This window comes from Peromyscus eremicus, chromosome 6 (genome assembly GCF_949786415.1).
Source record: "Peromyscus eremicus chromosome 6, PerEre_H2_v1, whole genome shotgun sequence".
Lineage (NCBI taxonomy): Eukaryota > Metazoa > Chordata > Mammalia > Rodentia > Cricetidae > Peromyscus > Peromyscus eremicus.
The window spans coordinates 93,794,549-93,819,874 of record NC_081421.1 but is presented as its reverse complement, the minus strand read 5'-3'; the positions used below and the strand labels follow the sequence as shown (position 1 = coordinate 93,819,874).

At 44.8% G+C, this 25,326-nt stretch overlaps 1 protein-coding gene, 1 long non-coding RNA gene and 1 other non-coding gene across 3 annotated transcripts; 2 read left to right on the top strand and 1 right to left on the bottom strand.

The window, feature by feature from the left end:
* Window positions 1–1,444: 1,444 nt before the first annotated feature.
* On the top strand, window positions 1,445–1,529 carry Trnar-ucu (transfer RNA arginine (anticodon UCU)). The gene is given in 2 exon segments: window positions 1,445–1,481; window positions 1,494–1,529. It is a non-coding gene; the product is annotated as a tRNA-Arg (tRNA).
* A 1,896-nt stretch (window positions 1,530–3,425) lies between these two features.
* On the top strand, window positions 3,426–7,371 carry LOC131913521 (uncharacterized). The gene is made up of 2 exons (XR_009379908.1): window positions 3,426–4,017; window positions 7,051–7,371. It is a non-coding gene; the product is annotated as an uncharacterized LOC131913521 (long non-coding RNA).
* Window positions 7,372–8,429: 1,058 nt separating this feature from the next.
* Dnttip2 (deoxynucleotidyltransferase terminal interacting protein 2) lies at window positions 8,430–18,950 on the bottom strand. The gene is made up of 7 exons (XM_059266179.1): window positions 18,818–18,950; window positions 16,472–18,066; window positions 13,639–13,777; window positions 13,020–13,115; window positions 11,211–11,375; window positions 9,713–9,822; window positions 8,430–8,644 (listed from the first exon to the last, which is right to left on the bottom strand). The coding sequence occupies exons 1-7, from the start codon at window positions 18,884–18,886 to the stop codon at window positions 8,551–8,553; spliced, it is 2,268 nt and encodes a 755-aa protein (XP_059122162.1). The 5' UTR covers window positions 18,887–18,950; the 3' UTR covers window positions 8,430–8,550.
* Window positions 18,951–25,326: the final 6,376 nt, after the last annotated feature.

The window sequence follows — 25,326 nt, the reverse complement described above, 5'->3', positions numbered from 1 at the left end:
AATCTGACTCTTCGCAGTTCGCCTCACTAGATGGGGCCCCTGTGTGTGTGAGATTTAACTTATTGCAGCGGCGGTTTTCCTTTCTACAAAGGGGATGCTGATACTTGTCCTTTAACATAAAAATGCCCCCCTCCCCTGGACTCTTCCGGAGAATTCCCTCTCTCCTTTCAGTGCACCGCGCCAGGCAAGCACCTATCCTCGGATGCCCGGTTCTGCCTGGCAGGGACCACCCCGTGGACACAGACGGGTGCTGCTCGGGTGTAAAAGGTGTCAGCGTCAGGTCGCGCCACGCGATTCCTATGCAGGCGGGGTCCGGAGAGCCGCACGCTGATTGGAGCCCGAGCCGGGGCTTTTGTCTGGCGGCGGCCGTTGCCTAGCAACCGGGGTTTTATTTAGATCTCCCCGCGTGGCTTCGGGGTCGCTCTGATGGAGATCGGGGGTGGGTGGATGCGGGGCGGCGGGGGGGGGGGGAACCCCGAAGAAGACCCACTCTCCCCACGCCGCAGCTCGGATTCACGGTGACCCCCGTCCCTCTGAGCCAAGGTGCCACCCGGCGGGGAAAAGTCTCCGCCACCGCGCTCGGCCGCGCGCCCTGCAGCCGCGGCGCCCGCACCCGCGCGCTCCCCACGCGCGCGCCGTCGGCCTCCGGGGGCCGCCCACTCGGACGCGCGTGGGGGGCGCGCGGGCATCGGCGGCTGCGCGGCGGCTTCCCAGCCCCTCGGAGGCGTAGCGAGCGGACCAGCTCCCGGGAGGCCGTCTCGGTGCGGGGCGCGTCGCCCCCCTCAGGCCACCAGAGCCCGGATACCTCAGACATTCGGCTCTGGGTCTGTGGGGAGCGAAATGCAACCCAAAAGCCCGTGGCCCCGAAGGCCCGCGCAGCTAAACACGCACAAGCACGCACACAGACGTCGCCGCGGCCCGCACTCTCAGCCGCAGGTCCCGGCGTCGGGGGAAGGGCCCGGGGGCCGCCCCCCCGGAGGGATCGCTGCCTTCGCCCGGCAGCCCCGGGTGCGGCCGCTCGCCCTCGCCGCTCGCAGAGGCGACGGAAGTGCCCGGCGTCACCGGCCCGGAGCAACGGCGCAACGGCCGGTCCGGGCCTGCAGCCTCCGCGGCCCGGGCGGGGCGGGAGCGGCCGCCGGACACAGCTGGTAGGCGGGGGCGCGGGGCCGGCAGGGGCCGGCCGGGGAGGGACGGGCGCGACCGGCGTGCAGCGGCGGGTTCCCGCTGCGCTCTCCCGACCCGCGCGGCCCGCAGTCGCCCTTCGGCAGCGGCGGCTCCCGGGAGGGTGGGCGCCCGCCGGCCTGGCCCGGCTTCGCCGCCGTTACGGCTGGAGGGGTCTCAGGCTCGGCGGCCGGGCTCCGGCGACGACCGAGACGGCGGTGGGCCGGGCGCGGGGCCGTTGCCTCTGGCTTAATACGGCAGATGCGCGGAAACTCCAACAGGTGGCTCCGTGGCGCAATGGATAGCGCATTGGACTTCTAGAGGTTGAAGGCATTCAAAGGTTCCGGGTTCGAGTCCCGGCGGAGTCGGAGTGTTTTTAAAACCTTGGGAGGTTTGTTTTTGACTTCTACCTTTTTTTACTCCTTCTGTCTGTGGCCTAAACAGCTTCCACGCCCGGCCCAGCCACCGGACCCCTCCCCGCTGCGTGCTGCTGTCACCACTCCCAGCTGCAGCTTCCGCAGCCTCCGGGCCGATCCCAGTCCGGAGAAGAGTTAGGTAAAGCGGGCTGTAAAGAAGCGGGCCTCTCGGTGTGGGCCTGTGAGAGCGTGGGGCGGGCCTGGGTCCCGCGTGATGTCCCACGTCTGGAGCTTGACAGTGGCCGCCAGCAGGGCAGAGGGAGCGCGCTGCTCAGGCTAGCCCAAGGGCATCCTAAGTACACACCCCTGCCCCTCCCCCTCCCCCGTATCTCGAGTGGATCTTGTAAAAAAAAAAAAATATATATATACACAGACCTCAGTCGTCACTTCAGGATGCCTTTTCGGTGGACCTGGGAAGAGGCCCAGAAACCTGCGTTTCTGGGGCAGACTGCTTTCTTCCACGATTTTAGTGCCGAGTTGGAGTGGGCACACACTGCCTGCCAGCTGGAAACAGGAGTCACTTAGTCTAGTCCCCCTGTGACACGTCTAACTTTGCACAAGGTTAGCGTTCCCCTTCGCCGAAGACAAATAAGCGTCGGAATGAAGGGAGTTTAAAAAAATATATTACCTACAAAACTCCGGGTTCATGCAGAACATGAAAAATTCAAAATTGTCGGGAAAGGTCCAGGAAAGAGTACACATCCTTGTTATTCCTGTATCTGAGACTTGAAATTCTCTCCAGAGCCAGTAGTAATAATAATGGCTACTTGAGCCGGGTGACACACGCCTTTAATCCCAGCACTTGGGAGGCAGAGGCAGGTTGATCTCTGTGAGTTCAAGGCCAGCCTGGGCCACAGAGTGAGCTCCAGGACAGGCGCAAAGCCATACAGAGAAACCCTGTCTCGAAAAAACATAACAATGATAATAATAATTGATAATAATGGTTACTTGAAAATGTTTTCCGGTTTGGTTTGTTGTTGTTGTTGTTGTTTTGTTTTTAATGCAGAAGTTAGCCCTTTCTGTACCTCTGCTCCATCTGGAATATCTGTTGGAATGGAAGTTCTGCCCCAGACTTGCTGGTGATGAGCCCACTGTCTCTTCCATAAAAATTTGAAATGCCCACCTTCATGATGGTCTAAATTCCTGTATATGTAGTAACTAGTATTTTAAGGTGTGTTACTTTTATGTTGAACTCTGTGAAGCTGTGTTACTGTGTAAAACACCTGATGGTCTAATAAAGAACTGCCCAATAAAGAACTAGCAAGGCAGGAGAAAGGATAGGCGGGGCTGGCAGGCAGAGAGAATATACAGGAGGAGAAATCTGGGAAGAGGGGTTGGAGAGCTAAGATCTAGCAGCCAGAGGAGGACAACGACTCCAGGGGCCAGCCACCCAGCTACACAGCAAGCCAAGGTTTACAGAAGTTAGAGAAAAGGAAAAGCCCAGAGGTAAAAGGAAGTTGGGATAATTTTAAGTTAAGGAAAGCTGGCTAGAAACTAAGCCAAGCTAAGGCCGGGCATTCATAAGTAATAATAAGCCTCCATGTGTGATTTATTTGGGAGCTGGGTGGCGAGCCCCCCCAAAAGAGTAAAAAACCAACAACAACATATATACACTTTGGTTTCTGGATTTTCTAGTTTGCTGCATTGGTCTGAAATTTGTATGTGCTATTTTACAGTCTAGCAAGGTCAGGTGTTTGTTATTTTTTAAAAGATTTCCCCTTCATAATCATGAATTATTCATTAATATAATAATAAAGTAGCATGGCCAAGGCTGCACATGCTGTGATTTATAAATTATAAACAGTTTCCACGTGTTTGATAACATGTGACCTGTGGGGAAACTGAGGAAACAGGCATACTCACACATGCTGGGGAGACTAAAATGAGTAGTCTCCAGTTGGGACGTTAGAAATCTTTTTGTTCCTGTGACAAAATAAGATACATTTATTTTGAGTCAAGGATTTTGAAAAGGAACTACCATCTTGTCCAAGGAAACAAACGGCAAATTCTGGTCCCTTAACTTTGTGTTCGTTACAGGTATGCTCCCAACAGATTCTTCATGAAACACTGGTTAAGCTACAAGGCCAGAATGTTTACAGAGTTCCTTATGACCTCACCAGTTGAGAACTAGTGGGGATTGAGGAGGTTACACCTGAGGAAAAGCTGTTACTAAGGGAAAATCTTTATCCCCAAGACTTCTTCAGTAAGCCTCCAGATCACTTCGGCTGTCAGTCACTGCATTCACTCCTGGTTGACACACTTTGGGAATCACACAGCTGAGCAGTATATATTAACTGCCTGCCAGCTTATGAGAAGTAACACCTCTGACATGTGGATACTCTGACATGGTAACAGTTGCCTAGGTTATTTTGCAGAAACTTGAACTTTTGCTAAGACAGATTCTTCACTGGAGGTTGCAAATACCTGATGGATAACCACGGTAAAAGGCTCGGCATCTGTCTTCCTACAGTGCCCATTTTGCTGTCTTAATTCCTGAGTCAGCTCTGTATATAGATAAATGTTCATCATTTGAGAAAAAAAAATGTTTTATCCGAGACTAGTATCACTTGACCTGCTGCCTATTGGAGCTGGTATTTCTTCACCCCACCCTTGTGCTTTCTAGGCAGCTTATGTACCTACAGTCTCTATAAACCATGAGACCAGAATGTTTTATGAGAAACTCAGCAGTTTCTGTGCAAAGCTGACTGCTCATTAGCCCACCAAATAAAAGGAGTGTGTGTGTGTGTGTGTGTGTGTGTGTGTGTGTGTGTGTGTGTGTACGTGTACACAAGAAGCATGTCTTTTGAAACCATGTTGGAACTAATGGGCAGTGACCAAACCATAGTCCATCCCAGAAGAATCAGAAGCCCGCTGTGTCATGTTGTAAGTGAGCAGCCCAGTCACCTCTTTAGTCCGTGTTAGCCTCCCTTTATTCTTACCTGGAAGAGCCAATAAATGGAGCCTTGCCGTGCCTGTCTGTGTTCACACCACATGCTTGGAGCCTGGCTTGGAAGGACACATTTAAAATCTGAACTACTCCGAAGGCCGAGGCAAGGGCATCACAAGGATCAAGAGCTGTCTGTAGAAAGTCGCTGTCTCAAAAAGCCTAAAGAGGGCTGAGGATATAGCTCAGAGCACGTACACTTCCCAGAAATGCAAAAGCAAATATTATGACTTGGTCTCATTGTGTTGTTCCCAAGCCATAAATCCTGCTATCCAATCTCAAATTTTAGTCCATGGTTACTTGGCTTGGAGGCTTCAGTGTCTCTTTGAGACAGAACATCATGACGGGAGCACGTGTGAAACAAAGGTGGTCACATCAGCAGATGGAAGGTGGGGGTGGGTAACAGAAGCAAGATAATATACTTCCTAAAAGCATGTTCCCAACGACCTGCTCTCAACATGGTCCTAAGTTTCCACTCTCTCCTAATAGCCCATCAAAAGATTAATTCATAGATGGATCAAAGCCCTTATGGTTAATCTCTTCCCTAAAGCTCCACATTTATTTAGACATCTCATGTAGCCGAGGACAACCTTAATTGCTAGGATTACAGCCACTAGTCCATGCGATGTTAGGGTTCAAATCCAGGTCTATGTGCATGCTAAGCAAGCCCTGTACCAGCTGAGCTTCATTCCCAGTCTTCATTTGTTCATGTGCAGGCCTCAGTGAGGAGTGGGCCCTTCGGAAGTCCACCTGTTAAATTACTGATCTCTAGGAGCCTACCTGATGAGCACCTGGAGGCGCTCCTATTATTAAGAACTGGAGAAGCAGCTGGCTGTGGTGGCGCACTTTGACCCCAGCTCTAGGAAGGCAGTCTGGTGGTGTGGAATCTTTTTGTACACTGTGAAGATGTGCCACTTGGATTGATTTATTACAAAGCTGAATGGCCAATAGCTAGGCAGGATTTCCAGGCGCAGAGGATGCTGGGAAGAAGACGGGAGGAGACATGGTAGAAGCAGGAAAGCAGGATGGACAGTATGTAGATGAGGTAAACAAGTCTGGAGCAGCACATAGATGAATAGAAATGGGTTAATTTAAGTTATAAGACTAGCTAAAAACAAGCCTAAGCTATTGGCCAAGCTTTCATAATAAGTCTCCGTATCATGATTTGGGAGCTGGCTAGCGGAACAGAAAAAGACTCACTACAGGCTGGTGGTTCTCAGAGCTTGAGGCCAGTCTAATCTGTCTAGTGAGTTCCAGAACAGTAATGGCTTCATAGTGAGACCCTGTCCAAAACAAACAAACAAATAAACAAAGCCCCATACTTTCCCCCCAGGACCATATTCCAAATGTTTCATACATCATTGTTGAGTGTGGACTTAAAGGCCATGGGGAAACGCTGAATAGTTGTTAGCTGGGAAGCAGTGTGATGTGTTTTGTATCATTCCTCTGCTGCAGTGTAGACCATGAACTGAGGCTGTTGAAGACATGAAAGTAAGAAAATGTTGAGAGTTGGAATGCGGGAAGTGGTTGAAGAGAAGGCTGAGGATATAAACTCGAGCTGTTTCCCAGGACAGCTGAGCCTTGAACTGAGGATGGAGGAGAGAGCAGAAGCAGCTAGCTAGAGTGCCAGAGATCTGCTGTTTCCACTTAGGCCAGTGGATGAATGCTGACATAATTGAGACAAAAAATAAAATGTAGGAATGAGTGTAGGAAAGTGAGTTCAGATATGCATGTGTTGACTGTTGGTGCTTAGACATGCTACGCTAAGCACAGAGCATGTTCCCTATGACTGTTTACAGAATGGAAGAGCATGGCAAGGGAAAGTTGAAGGTGTGAAGCGAAGGAAAAGCTAATATTAAGGAGACAGATACAGGCTTTGGATGACCTTAATTGATCTACTTCTTCATGCCCAGTTGTAGTAGTCTCGCTTTGTTAGTCATTAAGCCTAATAATTGTTGAGTGAATTAGATTTTTCATGCTCACTAAACCAAGACAGTTTCATCCATTATTCAAACGCCAATGGCCCCTGAGGAGTCTGACTCAGAACTGACTACAGCAGAGAGAAAGCAACTTGCATTGAGCAGAAACTACTTTTCCTGGGCTGGTGATGATTCTCATCATGCTGAGCAGAGGAGATCATCAAGGTGTTAGATTGTGCAATTGTAGACTAACATACATATTCTGAGCATTTCAGGGAAACTAGGTGAGGCTGTATTTGGTACATTAGATGAAATGCATCTTCAATTTACACTTCTTTCAACTGAAACTCTGTGAACCCTATCTTAAGTTGAAGTACAAAAGTATTTGTAGTCAGGATGACAGAGACCAAAAGAGAAGTTCAAGGCAGATGAGATGGGTCAGTAGGTAAAGCCTGTGGACAAGGCTGAAGGCCTGAATTTGATCCCCGGGACTCACATGGTGAAAGGAGACTCTTAGGGTTGTCCTCTGACCACCATACAAGTACATGCATGTGCCCCATGCACATCCACAAATAAAAATGTAATAAACAAGTTCCTAACTTTGTAACAGGACCCCAGACGTAACACATCCGACACCGTGATGGAAGTACTATCAGGCCTTAAAATCCAGCATGGACGTAGGCAGCAAGACCTGCCAAAATGAGAACCAAGACCTAATCCATCAAAGTCCATCGATCTGGGAAAGTCTCTAATGTACCAACCTTGCTTTTTGGCTTCTGTAGTTCCGAATCTGACCAACTGAGTTGTGTCAGTCCAGGATGTGGTTTTTATGCTTAAAAGCCCACTCCGAGAAAGGCTCAGTACTGCACTGGGGTCCCAGACACCCAGTGTAGTTACCAGCCTGGTAATAAAGACTTTGTATGGCTTGAAACCATGTCCGATAGGTCTTCTTTGGTAGACACTCCGCAATACCTTCTTATAATTACAATACTTTTTAGATATTATTCTTTATAGTTTGGAAGATAATTGTTTTTTTGGGGGGGTGGGGAGGACAGATTTGCATATAAAACAAATTCATTACGTAGTTGAAATGATTTTCAATGCCTGATCCTCCTGCCTCCACTTCCAAGGTGCTGGGATTTCAGGCTTGTACCATTACTCTACTTTGAAAGATTTAAAATAAAACTTGCTCATACTCAATTAAGAATGAATGTTAATAGGTGACTTCAGATTATTTTTAGGTAATTTCAGTTTACTTGATGGAAGTGATTATTTTGTTAAACATTCCCTACTTTATATAAATGAAGTGGAAAATAAAGGAACTTTCCATTGCAGTAACAAGATTCCTGATAATCAACTTGGAGGGACTATTTTGGCTTCGTTTCATAGGTTGTCATCTGTGGTCACTTTGGGCCCGTGGCAAGGCAGACCACAGCAGGAAGGAAATGTGTAAAAGTAAAGCTGGCCACCTTATGGCTGAAAATAGAAGGTAAACAACCAGGGGTCCCATCCCCTTACAAGGACTTGTCCCCACATGTAACTTCACTAGGCCCCACCTCCTACAGGTCCCTCCACTTCCCAAAGTACCATAGGCCTTTGAGGTATATTTAAGACCTCTGCATCATTTCAGGCATATTTGAGCCTCATTGAGTTGTTTCTACAAGTAGTTCATGTTGGCTCCAGAACACTTTTCCCTTACCTCCCCACACACTGTAGCGTGTACGCTGGAAGAAACAGGTAAACATAAGCTGTGTCTACATCCTCCACACACAACACAGTAGTTTTTATATTTAGACAGTTTTGATCACTTCAAAAAGTTCTTTGAACATACTGCCTATTTATGTTCTAATTACATTTTCTTTAAATAACCGAATACCGAAAACGGGACTAACATACTAAAATAGTTGATACTCGTTTTCCCCTTTAACCGTCTAAAACCAGACGTACCATCTATACACACAACCTATTTTTATTACAAGGGACACATGATTGATTTTGTCAGCTTTATTAACAAACAGAAATCACTAAATATATATTATTTATATAAATTATGTGATGACTTCAGCAAATAAAGGAGATCTATAAAATGCTGTGGTTTGCTTTGTGGATTTTAATTGCGAAATTTCTTCTTTTTCCGGAACTTCTTTCCTGCTGCATTTGCTGCTTTCTCAGCCATGATTTCCGAATACTTCCTTCGGTTAAATCTAAAGAGAAAAACAAACCTTTATGCTCCAATCTAAAGCACGATGTATCAGGTATTAGCAGTTAATACAGTTTTAAGGAGGAGCTAAGTCTCAAAATGCTCTGTGCTGAGCTGTCTTGTTTATCACACTGCTACCAAATGTCAGGAGGCTGAGGACAGCAGTGGACAAGGAAGCAATCAATGGTCTCTGTCCTCAGAGTTTGTAATTCATTTTATTTAGGTTTTGAGATGGTGTCTTGCAATGGCTGGCCATGAACTTCCTATGTATCCTAGGCTGACCTCGAACTCACAACCTGCCTTTTTCAGCTTCCTATGCATTGGATTTACAGATGTGCACTGAACTCCTCAGCCAGAGTTTGTATTTAAAAGACCAGTATCCAGTTACCTGGTGATGTTAGATCTGGGTATAAATGTGGGATAAAAATCCAGAAAGGACAAAGTAAAAGTTTCTACATAATAAAAACAGTATTATTGACATTTCTTAGAAGCTCAGAGCCAGGTGTACGGGCACACTTGGGAGGCAAAGGCAGGCAATCTCTGATCCACAACAACCAGAGCTACATAGTGAGAGATCCCGTCTTAAAAAACCAAAACAAAACAAAACCCCTTAGAAAACAAAGAGCAATGATTTTCAGGTCTGCTCTCCAGATAAGAGATGTTAGGTAAAAAGTATTTCCAAAGGAACACTGAGGCATCATTTCTTTTCACCCTCATTCTGAGGGTCTGTGTGCAGTTTAAAGGCTACATGATGTAGGGCTTGGCAGAAATAGATGAGGATCTAACTTTATGCCAAATACTAAATTATTTGTTTTGTTATTCTCATGAAAACACAGTCACCAAAATGTATTCTGAAAACCTATAAACTTGGTGTATTTAAAGGAAAGCATACACATTATATGGTGGTGCTCGCCTTTAATCCCAGCACTCGGGAGGCAGAGGCAGGCAGATTTCTGTGAGTTCGAGGCCAGCCTGGGCTACAGAGTGAGTTCTAGGAGAGGCACAAAGCTACACAGAGAAACCCTGTCTCAAAAAAACCAATAAATAAATTAATAAATAAAACGTAAATTACCTCCTGAACTCAGAATCAGCCAGCAGCTCTTCCACAATAGTCTTTTTCCTTTGTTTCTTGGGAATTCTTGAATGGTAGAAGTCAGCTGGATTATCAACAATGGTTCCAACCTAAGAAAAATTGATTGAAATAAGTGATGCAGTACGTAGATGTTAAGTTGCTCCACATTTCAGTATAGGTCTAAAGGGTTTTTACAGAAAGGAACAGAAAGCACAAGCTTACATTACACATGGATTAAAGTTATGCCATTTTTTTAAAGGCAAAAATAAACCACCTATTAGCCAGTCCACTGGTGCTACCGATGACATTTCCCCATTAGTGTACAGTACGTCCAAACTTTATATTCTTCAGTGCTAAACAGTAAGTTCATGATGAATAGCACAAAACACTATAAACTGTGCTTTCTAATCTAATCCAATGTCGTACATTTAAATTCTACATGTCTATTTGATTTTAGATTATCATAGATACTGCCGGCCTAGAAGCTGTTTAGTAAAGGTTCTACATTGATTCATTCAGCTGGCGTTTACAGGATGATTACTATGTGCCAGGCACTGTGCTTAGGTGATGGGAAAACAAGGACTGAACATCCAGTCCACGCCAGGAAGGGGCCACAACCTTCAGGCAGAGCCAGGCAGACACTGAACACTACAGTGCAAATGATGCACACGGAACAGAACACTATACATGGATGGCTCTGAAGACCTAGGGATCAGGCTTATTAAAGGAGGTAAGCATGACAGGCGACATTTTAGCTTGGCTCTCTGTAAGTAAACGGTCACCAAGCAAACAAGGGAGAGAAGTCCGAGCAGAAAAGACTGGCCCATGCTCTGAGAAGGCCGAGTAGCTGACTGAGTGTGGTGACGTTTAAGGGCTCAATAACAAAGGGGTGGCAAGCTAGTTTGGGTGCAGATCATGAAGGTCCAAAGGAAGTGATACAGACCACCCCAAAGGTCACCAGAATTACTCAAGCTTCTCAGAAGTATAACATGAAAACAAATATGGAAGTAAATTACAGAATACCACACTAGCTACAATGAGGCTGAGGGGGAGAAATCTGGAAACCAAGTGAGTAGAAAAGGGCTGAGGAGAGTGGAAACAGGATCAACTTGCTCGCTCACTGGGAGACACTGAAAAGCAACTTTTGAATGTCTTTCACCGTCTATCTGCCCAGAGATGCTTTGAAAAGAGAAAAGGAACGGAATAATTTCCTTTCTCTCTACAGCCTGCATCAACTTTTGCTCTTTGATTAGTACTAGCCACACATTCAGATACAAAAATTCAGTGAGTTTAACAGAACTAACCTTGATCCCAGCTACCATTTTTAACCATGCCCCTCTGTACTGAGGACACATTATAAAATGATGGCTGGCTGAGCTGCATTCTAGTCTTTATTAACCCTAAGCAGACACTGACCACAGGCTGGGTATGCACATGTAAACTCTTTCTTACTTTGCCATGCTATTCTCCACATACCCTACCCATTCTGCCTGTATACCTGGAAGTACTTAGGGAAACCATCTCTGTCATTTTTCTTGTAAAACCTCTTTGGGTCCATGCTTGCTCTCATCTTCAATGCTTTGAGGTCATTTTTCAGTTCGTCTGTCAGTTCTGGAGCTTTCATGCCAAACCAACCATTACCAGCTGTTTTTTGTCGCTCTTTCTGAAATACAAGTTTTAAAAATAAACATTAAAAAAAGATTCGTTTTACTTATATGTATGTGCACATACATTTGTATGCAGGTGCCGGTGGAGGTGAGGAGGGTGAGGAGTTCCTGAGCTGGAGTCACAGGAAGTTAGGAGGTGCCTCATGTGGATGCTGGGACCAAACTTTTGTCTTCTGTAAGAGTTGCAAGTGTTCTTGACCACCAAGCCCTCTCTCAAGTCCCCAAAATAAACATTCTAACTCTTCTTTGTGAGAGTATAGAGACTAATTTCCCCCAAAGTTAGACACACTGCCCACTGTGCTATAAAGGTGCCTCCTGTAAAATTATAAAAGAGAAAACTGTGTGAATTACTTGGTTGTGGTAGTACACAGCTGTGACCTCAATACTTACAAGAGATTGAGGATGGATGATTGAGAATTCAAGAAGCCAACCTGGGCTACCCATTCAGACTTGGGAAAGGGAGCATTTACAAGAGCTGGGGATGTAACTCAGTTGATAGAGGTCTCACCCAGCATACGTGAAGCCCTGGGGTTCACTCTTCAACACTGCATAAACTGAGTATGGCAATGCACATCTGTAACCCCAGAATTTGGGAATTGGTGGCCAGAGGATAAGAAGTCCAAGGTCATCCTCTGCTTAGCCAACCCAGGATATGAGACACTGTCTCAAAAAAAAAACAACAAAAAACAAAAAAACAAAAAACAACCCAGCTTTACAGAAAGCATTTATTTCCAGGATCCTTATAAAAAGAATTAACTCCCAAACAAAAGACACCCAAAACATTTCTTTGGCACAGCATCATCAATTTCATAAATGATGGCTTCCTGGTGATAATTTCAGGGAAAGGAACACACACACAGCTTCCATTTTTTTTTGGTCTAAAAGGGCTCATATAAGAGATAATGTATAAAAACATTTTATTTTAGGAGCTGGTATATAAGCATAATTTTTTTAAGGGTCTGAGAAACTAACTCTCAACAAATTCAGACCTTTTTATTATATCCAAAATAAAACAAAATTAATTCATTTGGAAATTCTACCAAGCATTTTGTTTCATTCATCCAAAATGGTTTAGTGCCTGCCACGTGCCAGTGTGCTGCATTATTAGCACCTTTTATAACTGCTTATAAGTTCAAGTAGTAAAGTAAGTTTGCTTACACTGCTAAATTGTTTCCCTTCCCTCACCTGCCAGACTAAGTAGATCAGAGTTTTAAGTTGGTTGTATTAACTCTGTGCAACAGAGCACTAGCCTTCAGGAATGTATTTAAAATCCAAATGATATGGATGGCGAACCTGTATGCTGGCTGTCACTGTTTAAGGTGTATTTTCAAAAGCTGTATTTATGGGGCAGAAGCAATAACTCAGTGACAGGGTACATGCTTACAACATGCACAAGACCCCAGGGTTCACTCCCAAGCACCAAAACAAACAAAACCAGAAACTATTCGTGTGCAAAGATGTGAAAAGCCACACTAGACATGCTGATGGAACCATATTCAACAGCCCTTAGTGTCTCAGAACTCTGGTCCTGTCTACAAGAGATGAATACACACAGTTAACTGCACAATCACACTGTCACATCCCCTGAAGTCCAAAGGCAAAGCACATGTGAGCAATCTAAACAGCAACTCCCCACTTACCCTGCGCTGTTTCTGAACTTGATGCTTCGATTCACTATATGGAGGGACAGAATAATTTTTTTCAAAATCAGGTGTAATGACAGCTTTCTGCAGAAGCTAGAAAATACAAAATTATTAATTTTTTTAATCTTTCTTCCCCATTTAAACTTAGGCTTTTAAATTTTGTGTAGGCAAATCCATTAATCTCTTCCTGAATGTTTTTTGCACTTTAAAGAGGTACATACTGCCAAACCTACTGGCCTTGTTTTTGATCCCTGGAACCCACAAGGTGGGGACATGCAGCTACCGCAGGTTGTCCTCTAATCTTCTCAGAAACACCACAGCACAAACATGCCCCCCCCAAAACAAACGAATGCTTAAAAAATTAGAGCAAGAAAATAGGACCCCTGGGTCTCTAAGTGGTGGATGCAAATAATAATAATATAATAATAGTAATAACAACACTGATCTTGAGTTAATTTAGTTCAAGTATCATCTCTTACAGATAAAACTTCATTCATAAAAAACCCAACTACTCCAACAAGATGGAAAAAGAGCACAACAGACCAATAGAGTTTTGCCATAGGGAAAGTAGTCATTTTCTAAGAACTAAAGAGGATGGGACAGTTTATGAGCTTACCTCGGTTTTCTTTTTCTCCTTGATCTGTGTTAGGGTTTTCTTGTGAGGCTGCAGTTTGTCTACATTGAAATTAATATACAAACCGCCCAACTGCTTGATACTTAGTCCAGGGTCTATGCTGCTGCTTGTCAACTTCAGACTGAAAGAGAAAAGGTCACTTAAAGATCAAGTAAGAAAAAATGAAAACAAGGTTACATGTTAAAGTCACACATGGAAACAGAGCATCTTATCTGTACAGTGCAGTTCCTAAAACACTGAATAAACGTGTATCTCATACATTCACTTAGAATAAAGTCTAGGATGAATAATGAATCAAGACTATTGGTGAAGACATCCAAAAGATTCCCAAGATTTTCTAGGAGGACTAAGCAAATAACATGCCCACATACTTCATAAAGAACTTGAAGAAAAGGCATTCAGTTGAATTTCACACACTGGAGGACACAGTTCAGAAAGACACACTGTGTCTCTGCACCAGGGAGAAAGAGCAGCTCTGAACTTAACAGGCAATCAACTCTACAATTCTTTCCTAGGCAGACCAGGTATGGTGCAGGACTATAATCCCAGCCATCAGGGCCGAGGCAGGATTGTGTGTTCCAGTCTAATGTAGGCTACAGAGAGATCTGTGCGAAAGAAAAAAGAATTGTTGCTGGGTAAATTAATGGCAGTGTTTCTAAATACATCTCAGGGGGCAATGAGCACCAACCCCACAGAAGCAGAAAAGACGGCATACTCTCGACCACCAACCCAGTCTCTTCCACATCTGGCCCCGGCTCCTATCATATTTTTATAGTGAGAATGTTTACTTTACAAAACCAAGAGTCCTTTTTATAAGCAAATACTCTCAGACTGAAAGTCAGTTTCTTCTCTGATCGTTCTCATAAACCATGTAATGTAGTTCAAAGTACAATGAGCCTCCACTGGAAAGTGGAGTCTATTACAGCGCCTTGGTAGTGGTTCTTATCTTTGAATATACATTGGAATTAATGTGGGAAGGAGTGTGGGGTTTTAAACAAAACAAAAAACAACAAACAAGTAACAAGCAAACAACAACAAAAGTATTAGCCAGTCATGGTGATGAACACCTGAGGCCCCTCAAAACCAGAGGCTATTACCAGGACTCTTGGTGGCCCACCAAGGACTAGATGTTAAGACCCTACTGCTGGCTGAGTGGTGGTGGTGGTGGTGGTGCATACCTTTTATCCCAGTACCTGGGAGGCAGAGGCAGGTGGATCTCTGTGAGTTCAAGGCCAGCCTGGTCTACAGAGCGAGATCCAGGACAGCCAGGACTACAAAGAAAAACTGTCTCGAAAAACCCAAAAGACCCTACTGCTGAAGATATCACAGGCTTCGGTTACAGGACACAGAAATGAACCTGAAATCGAGCTGGCAGCATCTCTCCTGTTGGCTAACTTTTATAGTGCTGGAAAGTAACTACACAGGCTGGGGAGAAAAGTTACCAATGGTCTCACCTGTAGAGGCCCACAGGGGCTTCCCAGTGAGAACTTACTCAGGGTCCAAGAATTTGAGCTTGCTTTACCCAGTGGGACTGCATAAGGGGAGGCTTTGACCATGGGCGTGGTTACCAGGTGTTTGGAAGAGTCTACACTTGGCTGTGTGGTGTGCTTTGATCTAGCAAGGGGGAGGTCTTTTGCCCCGCCCCTTGGCATTGTTATAAAAAGCCCTCTTGCAGAAGCAGAACGGTCACTGGGTATTGACCCAGGTCCTCCCGAAGCTATCCTGTGTTGTCTTTCTTCTCTTCACTATCTTTCTATCTAGAAGTTTCCTATCCCTCTTCTCCTCCTCATAGAACTCCTTTTAAAAGGTGGGAGCTGACCTCCCACACTTACTCACTGTGGATCCTACATGTTAAACTGACTTGCCAGAGGAGCTATGTCTGCCTACTGGTGCACTGTTAGAGAGGTAACCAACCACTTCTATTTGGATTTGAGGCCCACTTACAGGAATACATACCTGGTACAGTAAACTGCATCAGAAGTCTGTGGTTGGTCACAGGCCCTAGTAGGGAAGCTACTACTTTATTTTGCTAGACACGCTGAATTCATTAAAAATCCTTCTAAATATTTAGGTTCCTGCCCAGGTATGGTAAGTCCCCCCCCCCCTTTTTTTTTTTTGCAGTGGGTAGCAGTTACTACCAAGACTCAGAGCTGGTCAAAAGTGCTGACAGTAAGTGTCTCCAGATGCTCGTTTCTAAGTGGGACATCTGTATCGCCCCTTCCAAAGCTCAGGGACCACTGCAGGAGAGGGGCAGAGAGCAGCAGTGTGGAATGCTGTTCTGGGTAGCACCTGGGAGTCGCACCCGGGAACTCACAGAAGCTGTTGATCGACTGCACATGACTGGACCAGTCGGCACTTTGTAACGGAGGGTCCAGGAGCTCACAGGCCCCACCTCGCCCTGAGGACCTACAGGCAGTTAATGATTACTGGGGGGAAGAGGCATTGTCTTCAATGGTGTGGCACTAGTAAGCTTCCCATGAGCGTTCTAAATAACCCCTCACCCATCCTCCTATAAGCAATTAAACTCACTGGGTCACCTATGTCCCCCAAAGACATGAAAGCAGAAAGAGAACTAGCTGGGAAAAGGGTAATGAGTGGGGATGAAAGGTAGAGGAGAGGAGGGGGGGGGGTAACTGCACCTCAGAATACACTATACACACACGTAGGAGAGCATCATGATGAAACATCTATAATATATACTAATAAAAATTACTTTGGGGCTGAGGTGCAGCTCAGTGGCAAAGGATAGGCTTCTCATGCTGAGGCCATAGACTTAATCCTTGCATGCCCTCTCCTATTTAAAGGTAGTACTTACAGCTTAGACTTTGTGTGATTTAGTAAGTCTTCCTCATCACTAGACTCGTCTTTCTTTTCATCACTGTCTGATGATTTTTCTTCTTCACTATCTTCCTCCTCTTCTTCCTCTTCTTCTTCCTCAATAGCAACTTCGCTCGAGGCCTTGTCTTCCAGGTAAAAATTTTTATCAGCACTCAATCCAGGAGTTCTATCAATTACAAACAGTGCACTACCACATGCCGACTCTTCCAAGTCTCCACTTGACGACTCCTTCTGGCCACTGTTCTCAACAGGACACAGAGTGTCCTTTTCATTCTCGCTGTTTTCAGACTGTTGGCTTTCATCACTGCTAAGAAACAGTAAAACAGAACTATCTATATCCTGAGACACGCTGAGTTCAGACTTGGATAGTTTGGTATCACATTCAGGACCCACATCACTTTGGCTGTTGCTTTCACCGACACCTACACTTGTGGGCTCTTCATTACTATCCCCGGGATCACTGAATTGTGTCAAGTCGCTCGTTTTTAGGCTGTCTGCTCCCTCTTCATTCAATCTTTTTATTTTCACAACTGCACAGTTGTGCTCTGATTTCATTATAGTTGCACGATGTGGACTTGAAGGCTGTGATATGGCTTTACTATTCGGGGTGCTTGAATGATTCTGAGAAACAGACTGCTGAAGGTGGGCGTCTTGAACTTCAGAAAGATTCAACTGGGAATCTTTCCCATCCATTTTTTTTACGTCTATTATTTTGGTGTCCTCTTCATCCAGGCTCCTACGATTCTCCTTCCTGATTTCTGTAAGAGATGCAACACTGACTTGTTTTTCTTCTTGAATATGCAAATGTTGGTGGTTTTGTGTTGTTAGTTTTTTTTCTGAATTTCTGTGGATGGAATCATCGAAGTCATTATTAGAGAAATCCGGCCTATTTACCTGAGAAAGTGGTCTTGCTGGTAACTGAGAGGTCTGTCTAACATCTGAGTCTTCTGAATTCACAGATGTACCCATGATTTGCTTTTTATTTCCTGGTATAACCTTAGTATCTTTCTTCTCAGCCTGGGCCTGTAATTTCTTCTGCATAGCCCTGGCTGGTCTCCTGGCTGTAACCTCTGAGCATGAGGACTCAGCATCAGATATAGCTTCTGCCTGTGATTCTTGGCTTGATTCTCTTTCAGATTTACCCTTCTTTCTTCTGCTGCTTCTTTCTGTGGAAGGTACAATCATGGAAACCCCCGAAGCATGAGACTCTGTGTCAGAAACAACTCCTTCATCGAGAGATTCGTGTTGAGGGGTGATTTTCTGCCTTTTCCTAATACTGGACTTTGGGGTGGGTGCAATTACAATCTGCCTCTTCCTAGTTACTCTTACAATGGGCTCCTGCACCTCCAACACAGAAGAAACCCCTGAAGCATGGGACTCTGCCTCAGAGGCCTCTGCATCGGTAGCCGGTTCAACTATCTCTGCCGGAGGGCCTGCATTTCTACTTTTCCTCTTCCCGGAGAGGACTGAACTTTGTTTCTCAGCAGTATGTGATTCAGTAGTACTTCTGTCATCGGATTCTGATTCTTTCTTGCTTTCTAGATGTGCCCCAATTCCTTGAGGGGCAGAACTCTGCAAACCAAAAACAAACACAGTATCATTTAGATAGGGCTGGGACAAGAGAAAGCAAATGCGGTTAAGATCTCAAACAGCAAAACTGATTAAGGTACCAAACAAAGCCAAACTCATGATGAAGTAATTTTTTCAGAAAGCAGAACTGAAAAGAGAATTTTCTCCACTTAGAGGAAAAAAAAAAAAAATCCAAATCATTTCTAGAAGCCCAGGGGGCGGGGGAGTTAAGTTCTAACTGAACAGATAGAGCATATATACATTTATGAGTGTATAAGGGAATCCGCTGCTTGCCTGGTTTTTACATACAGGAAAGGGCTGCTCTACATCCGTTACCACACAAGCTAAAGAGCATGGCAGCAGGAGACAGACAGAAGCTCTGAGAGACACACTGCCGCCCTTAATACGCCAGAGGAGTTGGTGCTGGGCCACCGCCAGCCTCCCCACGTGAAAACAATGCTCCCTCCCATCCCCGAAATGAGGCTCGGGAGCGGTAGCTGGAATCTTCCCCGGTATTGTCTCAACAGAAAGCTTAAAAGGACTCATCTGCACAAGGCAACCAACCTACACTCTGGCAAGTGCCCTAAAAGACCCCGAGGCCTAACCAGGTTCGGGCCGACTAGGCGCAGCACTGTGCGCGCAAGGCTGGGTCCTCCTCACCCTCCTCCGGCCCGCCGAGCCTCCCCGCTCTCCTCCACCGGCCGAGCTGCTCTGCCTAGCGGCGAGGAGACTCGGGGAACCTGGGACCGCTCACCTTCTGCTGGGAGCTTTTTGACGCGACCTGCAGTGTAGTCCGGGACAGCCCGGACCTGGTGACCACCATTTCCCCGGCTCTTTACTCGGAGCCAGCGCGGCTTCCTCTGGTCCGTCGCTCCGGAAGTGCGTCAGACAAGGGCCTCGCTTACGAGTCCCTGCGGAAACCGAGGCTCGGGAGAATCGTTCCTTCCCCGGCGCCGGGGCAGTTCTAGACAGGATCTCCGCCGCCCGCCGCAGGGGCAGAGCGGGTCAGCCGGGTAGAAGACGACCCGCCTCTTGTTCCGAGCGTCTCCCGCGGTGCTCTCCGCGGCCGTAGAGGCCTTCCTCGCCATTTTCCACAAAACGGGAAGTTGCAGTATTTACCCTGCTTTCCATCCGTCTTCTTTGCAGTAATTGTAAGATCTTTAACCTGAGTCTTGACTGAAGCTAAAGGGAGACTTTAGTTCTTTTAGAAAACACTAGTATTTGTTAAGTTAAATATAAATGAGATTTCGAGATTTGTTTGGATACAAGGATGTATGTTAAGTGCCCAGGATCTCGGAGAATAACTAGAAAGCTCTGGATTTAACTAAGATGTCTCCGGATTTAAAATAAGCTTTAAAGTTAAAATAAGAAAGAAAACGAAAAGGAAAGAAATTGTAAAGGAGAGGTGTTAGCATTCAGGCATTTACACCGGCGTGCTCTCGGGGACCTAGCAGGCTACGTCATCAGTAGCAGCCAAAACGTGACACTGTAGCTGCTGCCGCCACTAAGTAGAGCACTCGCCCTAGGCGCATGCGCTGTATCCTCTCATAAAAGGCAAGCTTCTAGGCCCGCCTGGCCTAGAGAGATCCAGGACAGGCACCAAAACTACGCAGAGACACTGTCTCAAAAAACAAACAAACAAAGGCAAGCTCTTTCCGCCTCCCCCAGAGGCCTCCTCTGCACCGCGCCCCCATCTCTCGGTGAGCTCTGTTGCCTTTGTGGTGTGGTGTCCCTTGGCTCCAACTCGCCAAGGGTGCCTCCCACCCCTAAACGGTTACAGGAGGGATAAAACTTTTTATTTTTTGCAACGAAAGGCAGAGACTGGCCCAAATCAATAGGGTTTCGGGGGTTTTGTTTTGTTTTGAGATAAGGTCTCTCTATGTAGCCCTGGCTGTCCTGAAACTCACACTATGTAGACCAGGCTGATCTCACAAAGATCCACCTGCCCCTGCCTCTCAAGTGCTGGGATCAAAGACATGCACCTTCACACCTGGTTGAGGTGTTCAGTTTTGTTTTACAGATGAAAGATGGAACTAGATTATGTTGAGAGGCTACAAAACCGACTGAGGAAGGGGTAAAGGAATTAATGTTGGGAGTAAGAAAAGATGTGCCTCATCGAATCTATTTTCCTTCATTTTTTAAACACAAAATAATTTTTCTTAAAAACATGTATTCCAGCCCGGCGGCGGTGGTGCACGCCTTTAATCCCAGCACTTGGGAGGCAGAGCCTGGCAGATCTCTGTGAGTTCGAGGCCAGCCTGGTCTACAGAGTGAGATCCAGGACAAGCACCAAAACTACACGGAGAAACCCTGTCTCAAAAAAACAAAAACGAAAAAAAAAACCCTTTTGGAAACACGTATTCCAGTGGGTACACTGCTTCTGAGTTAAATAGCTCCTCTTCGTTTGCCTTAGAGGCAGGTATGCATAGTGACCAAGTATTTTTGTTTTTTCAAGACAGGTCTTCTCTGTGTAACAGCCCTGGCTATCCCAGACCTCACTCTGTAGACCAGGTTGGCTTCAAACTCACAGAGATCACCTGTCTGTCTCCTGAGTGCCAGGATTAAAGGCGTATGCCGCCACTGCCCAGCCATGACCAAGTTTTGATTGTTAGAAGTTGTCTTAAAAACATGACTCATGCTTAGTAAAGTGGTTGGTTTGTTTTCTCCTGGAGAATGTCTCTGGTTTTCAAGCAGCCATTGTGTGCCCTGAGGATGCAACCTGTGCTTTTAGGAGTCTCATAAAAGTGAAGGACAAGAACATGTGTTCCGCTAACGGTAGAACTTGAGTCCATCTCCTGTCTTCACATTCTTTAAGGCAGGCTAGGCTTCGTGGAAACACCGACAACAGTGAGGGCTGTTACTTTTCAGTTTAGGTGTAAAAGGTTCCATCTTGTTCTCTCAGCTATCTGGTGAAAGCTCACTGCTGGATGTGAGCTGCTCTATGGTGAAGACGAGGAGGGAAGTTTTTTGGCTAAAATAGCCAGTGAGAGATTGAGACCTTCAGTCTGATCAACTGCCTTAGAGTGGAATAATGCCATGCCAAGTGTACACTTGATTTTTATAAGAAATGCCAAAGCCAGGTATGGTAGTGCATGGCTTGTAACCTCAGCACTTGTAATGCTGGAGGACCCAGGCCAGTCTGAACTACCTAACAAGATTGTGTCTCAAGAACAAAAAGAAAAAAATAATGCCTGGGTATTTTCTATAGCGATAGTTTCTGTCTCGCCAACATCTGAGAGTTACATTTGCATCATATTCTCACCAGCACTTGCTGTAGTCAGTCTTTGCATTTTGTGTCATTAGTGACATGTCACTATAGTTTAAGCTGCACTTCCCTGATGATAATGTTGAACATCTTTAAACAGTTGCAGGGCTTGGGGTTCGATCTCCGGCACGATTAAGAAATAAAAAGACCGAGTATGAAGTACATGTTCAGACAAACAGAACCACCAAGTTCACTGCATGTCCTAGTCAGCTGTCGTTCCTGTGTCAAAATTTCTGGTTAAACAGCTCCAAAGATTTGGGCTCACAGTTCAGAGGCTGCAGCCCACGTCACTTCAGTCTGTCCCTTTAGGCTGATGGCAAGAGAGTATGTGACAGCAAAGTTGTTCACCACATGGTGGCTGAGATGCATAGAGGGAGGAGGGGCTGGGGCCCTCATCCCTCTTCAAGAATTCCAATGACCTAACTTCCACTAGGCTCCACTTCTTAAAGTTTCTACCGCATCCCTACAGTACCATCAGCCAAAGACCAGGTCCCTAATACACGACCCTTTGCGGGGATTTACGATCCAAACCATAACACTACTCCAAAGATGTTGGTGAAAATTACTAAGGATATAAGAAAAACAAGTGAATTTAATGAGCACAGTACAACCATCAGGACTGAGCAAAGAAAGGGAAGAGAGCTGACTCAAAGTAATAATTATCTGAAGATATGAAGCATCTTAAAAGGATGGAAAGTGGACATACCAAATCCATGTATGAAATACATGCTAACAAAACACATCCTGTTTTAATTTTCTGGCAATGGATATACAATCATATCCTATTGGAGGGGGGTGACAAGCTTTATTCTCTTTTATACAATGTGACTTTTCCAGCCATACCTCAACCGAACAAGCCTTCTGTGTGACTGTGCTCATGTGCTTGTGTGCCCGTACAGATGCATGCACAGACCAGAGGTCTACCTCACGGTATCTTTCTCTGGTACATTCCATCTTATTTTTTAAGATCTAAGTGAAGCAGAGCTTGCTGACTGGTGGAGCTGTCTGCTTCCTAGTGCTGGGATTACCACTCCACTGCCATGCCTGGCTTTTTATGAGGATGCTGAGGGTCCAAACTCACACCCTCATGCTTGTCTATGAGGTATCCCTGGGGCCAGCCATCTCCCAGAACAGCCCCAGAATAAGACTTTGAAAATGCCTTCATTGTACTGACATGTTTACATATAAATTACTCATTTGATGAAATATTTACAAATCAGGCAGAGAAGGATCTCTACCCACAATGCTCAGCACACTTTGTTCCCACCTGACCATAAAAGGTAACTGCATAGGCGCTTTCTTCCACATCCTCCAACCTTTCCCCCATTTCTGCCACCAACCAAGATAGCTTTTTATTGCTCTTCATGACCTCATCTCCTCCCTTTGAATATACTGTAAACTCTTTAAAGATAAGGATGTTGATCTGTGTCCATTTGTAGCATTTTGCATAACACACAGCACACGTCTCTGCTGAGGGAATGAATAGCTTTATGGGTTAGATATTTTTCAAGTAACTCTCAATTTATTTTCAAATCATATTGTTGAATTCAAATGATTCAAAATCAATGTGATGCTGTAAGATGTTCCCATTTTTCAAACAACTCAAATAAAAAACATACAACTCACATTTTAAGTAATATAAGCAAAATAAAAATTATCTTTAACAATGCCTTATATTTTGCTTTAGTACACTACTACAGACACATAATAATTCATTATTTCCATTTTCTGTTTCCCCCAATCTGAAAACTATAAAATACTGTTACATATTTTTAAAAAATCAAACTCTGACATATTCCTTCATCAGTCTTATGATGAAGAGAGAGGTAATTAACTTTGGAACATTGGAAATTAGTGTTGGAAAAATAGGTTTAGAATCAAAGCTGGTGTATGTGAGTCTAAGAACACAGATTACACAAGTGATTTAAATTCTTCAAAAAACTTCACAATTCTCTATCCATACATTTGGCAGAAGGATGAACTACCAGCCGGTATACACCAGTGACTGGTTGCTTACATTTCAAAGATCAAAGTACTTGGTGGATAGCCTAGGAGGAAACACTTAGAGAAAGACATATAATTAAGATGAGCCTTACAACTTTTGTCCCTGAAAAGCAAGATCCTAATTTTGGTTACTGCTTAGCCCCGATCTAGAAAATCCGAACTGTTCATGCAAAATAGACAAAATAGCTTTCTGATTTTCACAGGAAACCGGAACTGCCTGTGCAATGCAGAATAACGTCAGTTTTGTTTACCTTTATAGATTCTTAAATCATTTATTTTCAAATCATACTGTTTAAATTCAGATAGTTAAAAGTAATGTGATGCTTTAGGTCCTAGATGTTCCCACCATTGACACAACCAAATGAAAGCATACGTTCACATACCTGTCCAGATGACCATTTTTCTGAACTGAAACTCTATTAGATATTTGTGACTCATGTTCTATCACTAGTCATCCTTAAATGGATACTATATTAGTGTTCTGGCATCAGTATGGTCTTTAGGGGCAGGACATGGTGGCACATGCCTTTAGTCCCAGCACTCAGGAGAGGCAGAGGCAGGCAAATCTCTGATTTTGAGGCCAACCTGGCCTATATAGCAAGCTCCAGCACTACAGAGACCCTGTCTCAAAAAAGAAAACAAAAAAAGTCTTTAGAATATACAGCATATGAATCTAGCTTATTAGAGACCTTGGTCCTTCTGGTGTCTATAGTCTCTTGGATGGAAATTCAAGGTAAGCTCATAGAATAAATCCCAAGTAACAGAATGCTGCTGAGTAAGGCACCTGTCGATTTTGGAAACATAGTAAGCTAAAAACCTTTTTTAAAATGTTTACTTGGAAAGAAATTATACACAAAGTATTTCTACCTTGGGTCACTGAATTAAAATATATCTGTCACACACACTACTGATAACTTAACTTTTCATTTTAAGCAGTTACTTGGGTAGTATTTTTGAAAGATCTGTGTGTATATACCATGTGTATGACTGGTGCCTCCAGGTCAGAAGAGGACATTGGATACCCTGGAACTGAGTTACAGATGGTTGGGCACCACCATGTTGGTGCTGGGGCCTGAATCTGGATCCTCTGCAAGTGCAGCAAATGCTCTTAGCCACTAAGCCATCTTTTCAGCCCCCAAAAGACTCATTTTAAAAAGGTATCCAATAACTTAAGGATTTGGAGTAAAAGAATATTTTAACTGGGCAAAGATGTGTTACATTATGCTGAGGAATATTACTTTAACTATGTAAAGGTGTGTTACTTTTGTTTATGTTGCCATTTGTTTAATGATGTAAAGACGTGTGGCATCTGTTTCACCTGGCCTGCCTAAGGCACCTGATGGTCTAATAAAGAACTGAATGGCCAATAGACAGGCAGAGAAAGGATAGGTGGGGCTGGTGGGCAGAGAGAATAAATAGGAGGAATCTAGGCTTGAGAGGAAGAATGGGGTTACACCAGGGGTCAGAAGCCAGGCAGCTGCCAGCCAGCCATGGAGAAGCAGTGAAAGTAAGATACACAGAAGGAAGAAAGGTGATGAGCCCCAAGGTGAAAGGTGGATAAAAAGAGACAGGTTAATTTAAGAGAGCTAGCCAGAAACATGCCTAAGCTAGGCCAAGCATTCAAAACTAGTAAGTCTCTGTGTCATGATTTGGGAGCTGGTAGGTGGCCCCAAAGAAAAAGCCTGGTACAAAAGAACAACAGAATCACTTAAAAATTCCATACATGAAATTTTTCTTTTCTGTGCATGATCCCATCACAAACTGAATCCATCACTGTCCTTCCTCCCCTGTGAGAGTGGAAGATGATCACAAGCTCTAGCTGAGATCTGGATACATAAGCAAAGAAAGGTTTGGTTTTTGTTTTCTCACATTGTCAAAGTAACCCTTCAAAAAACTAGGTTTTAAAAAACCACAAAGGTGATACCAAAGTTTCTCTCAGAGTAGCTTGGCCAGCTCACTTCACAGATTTAAAATAAAACATATATTTAAAGATT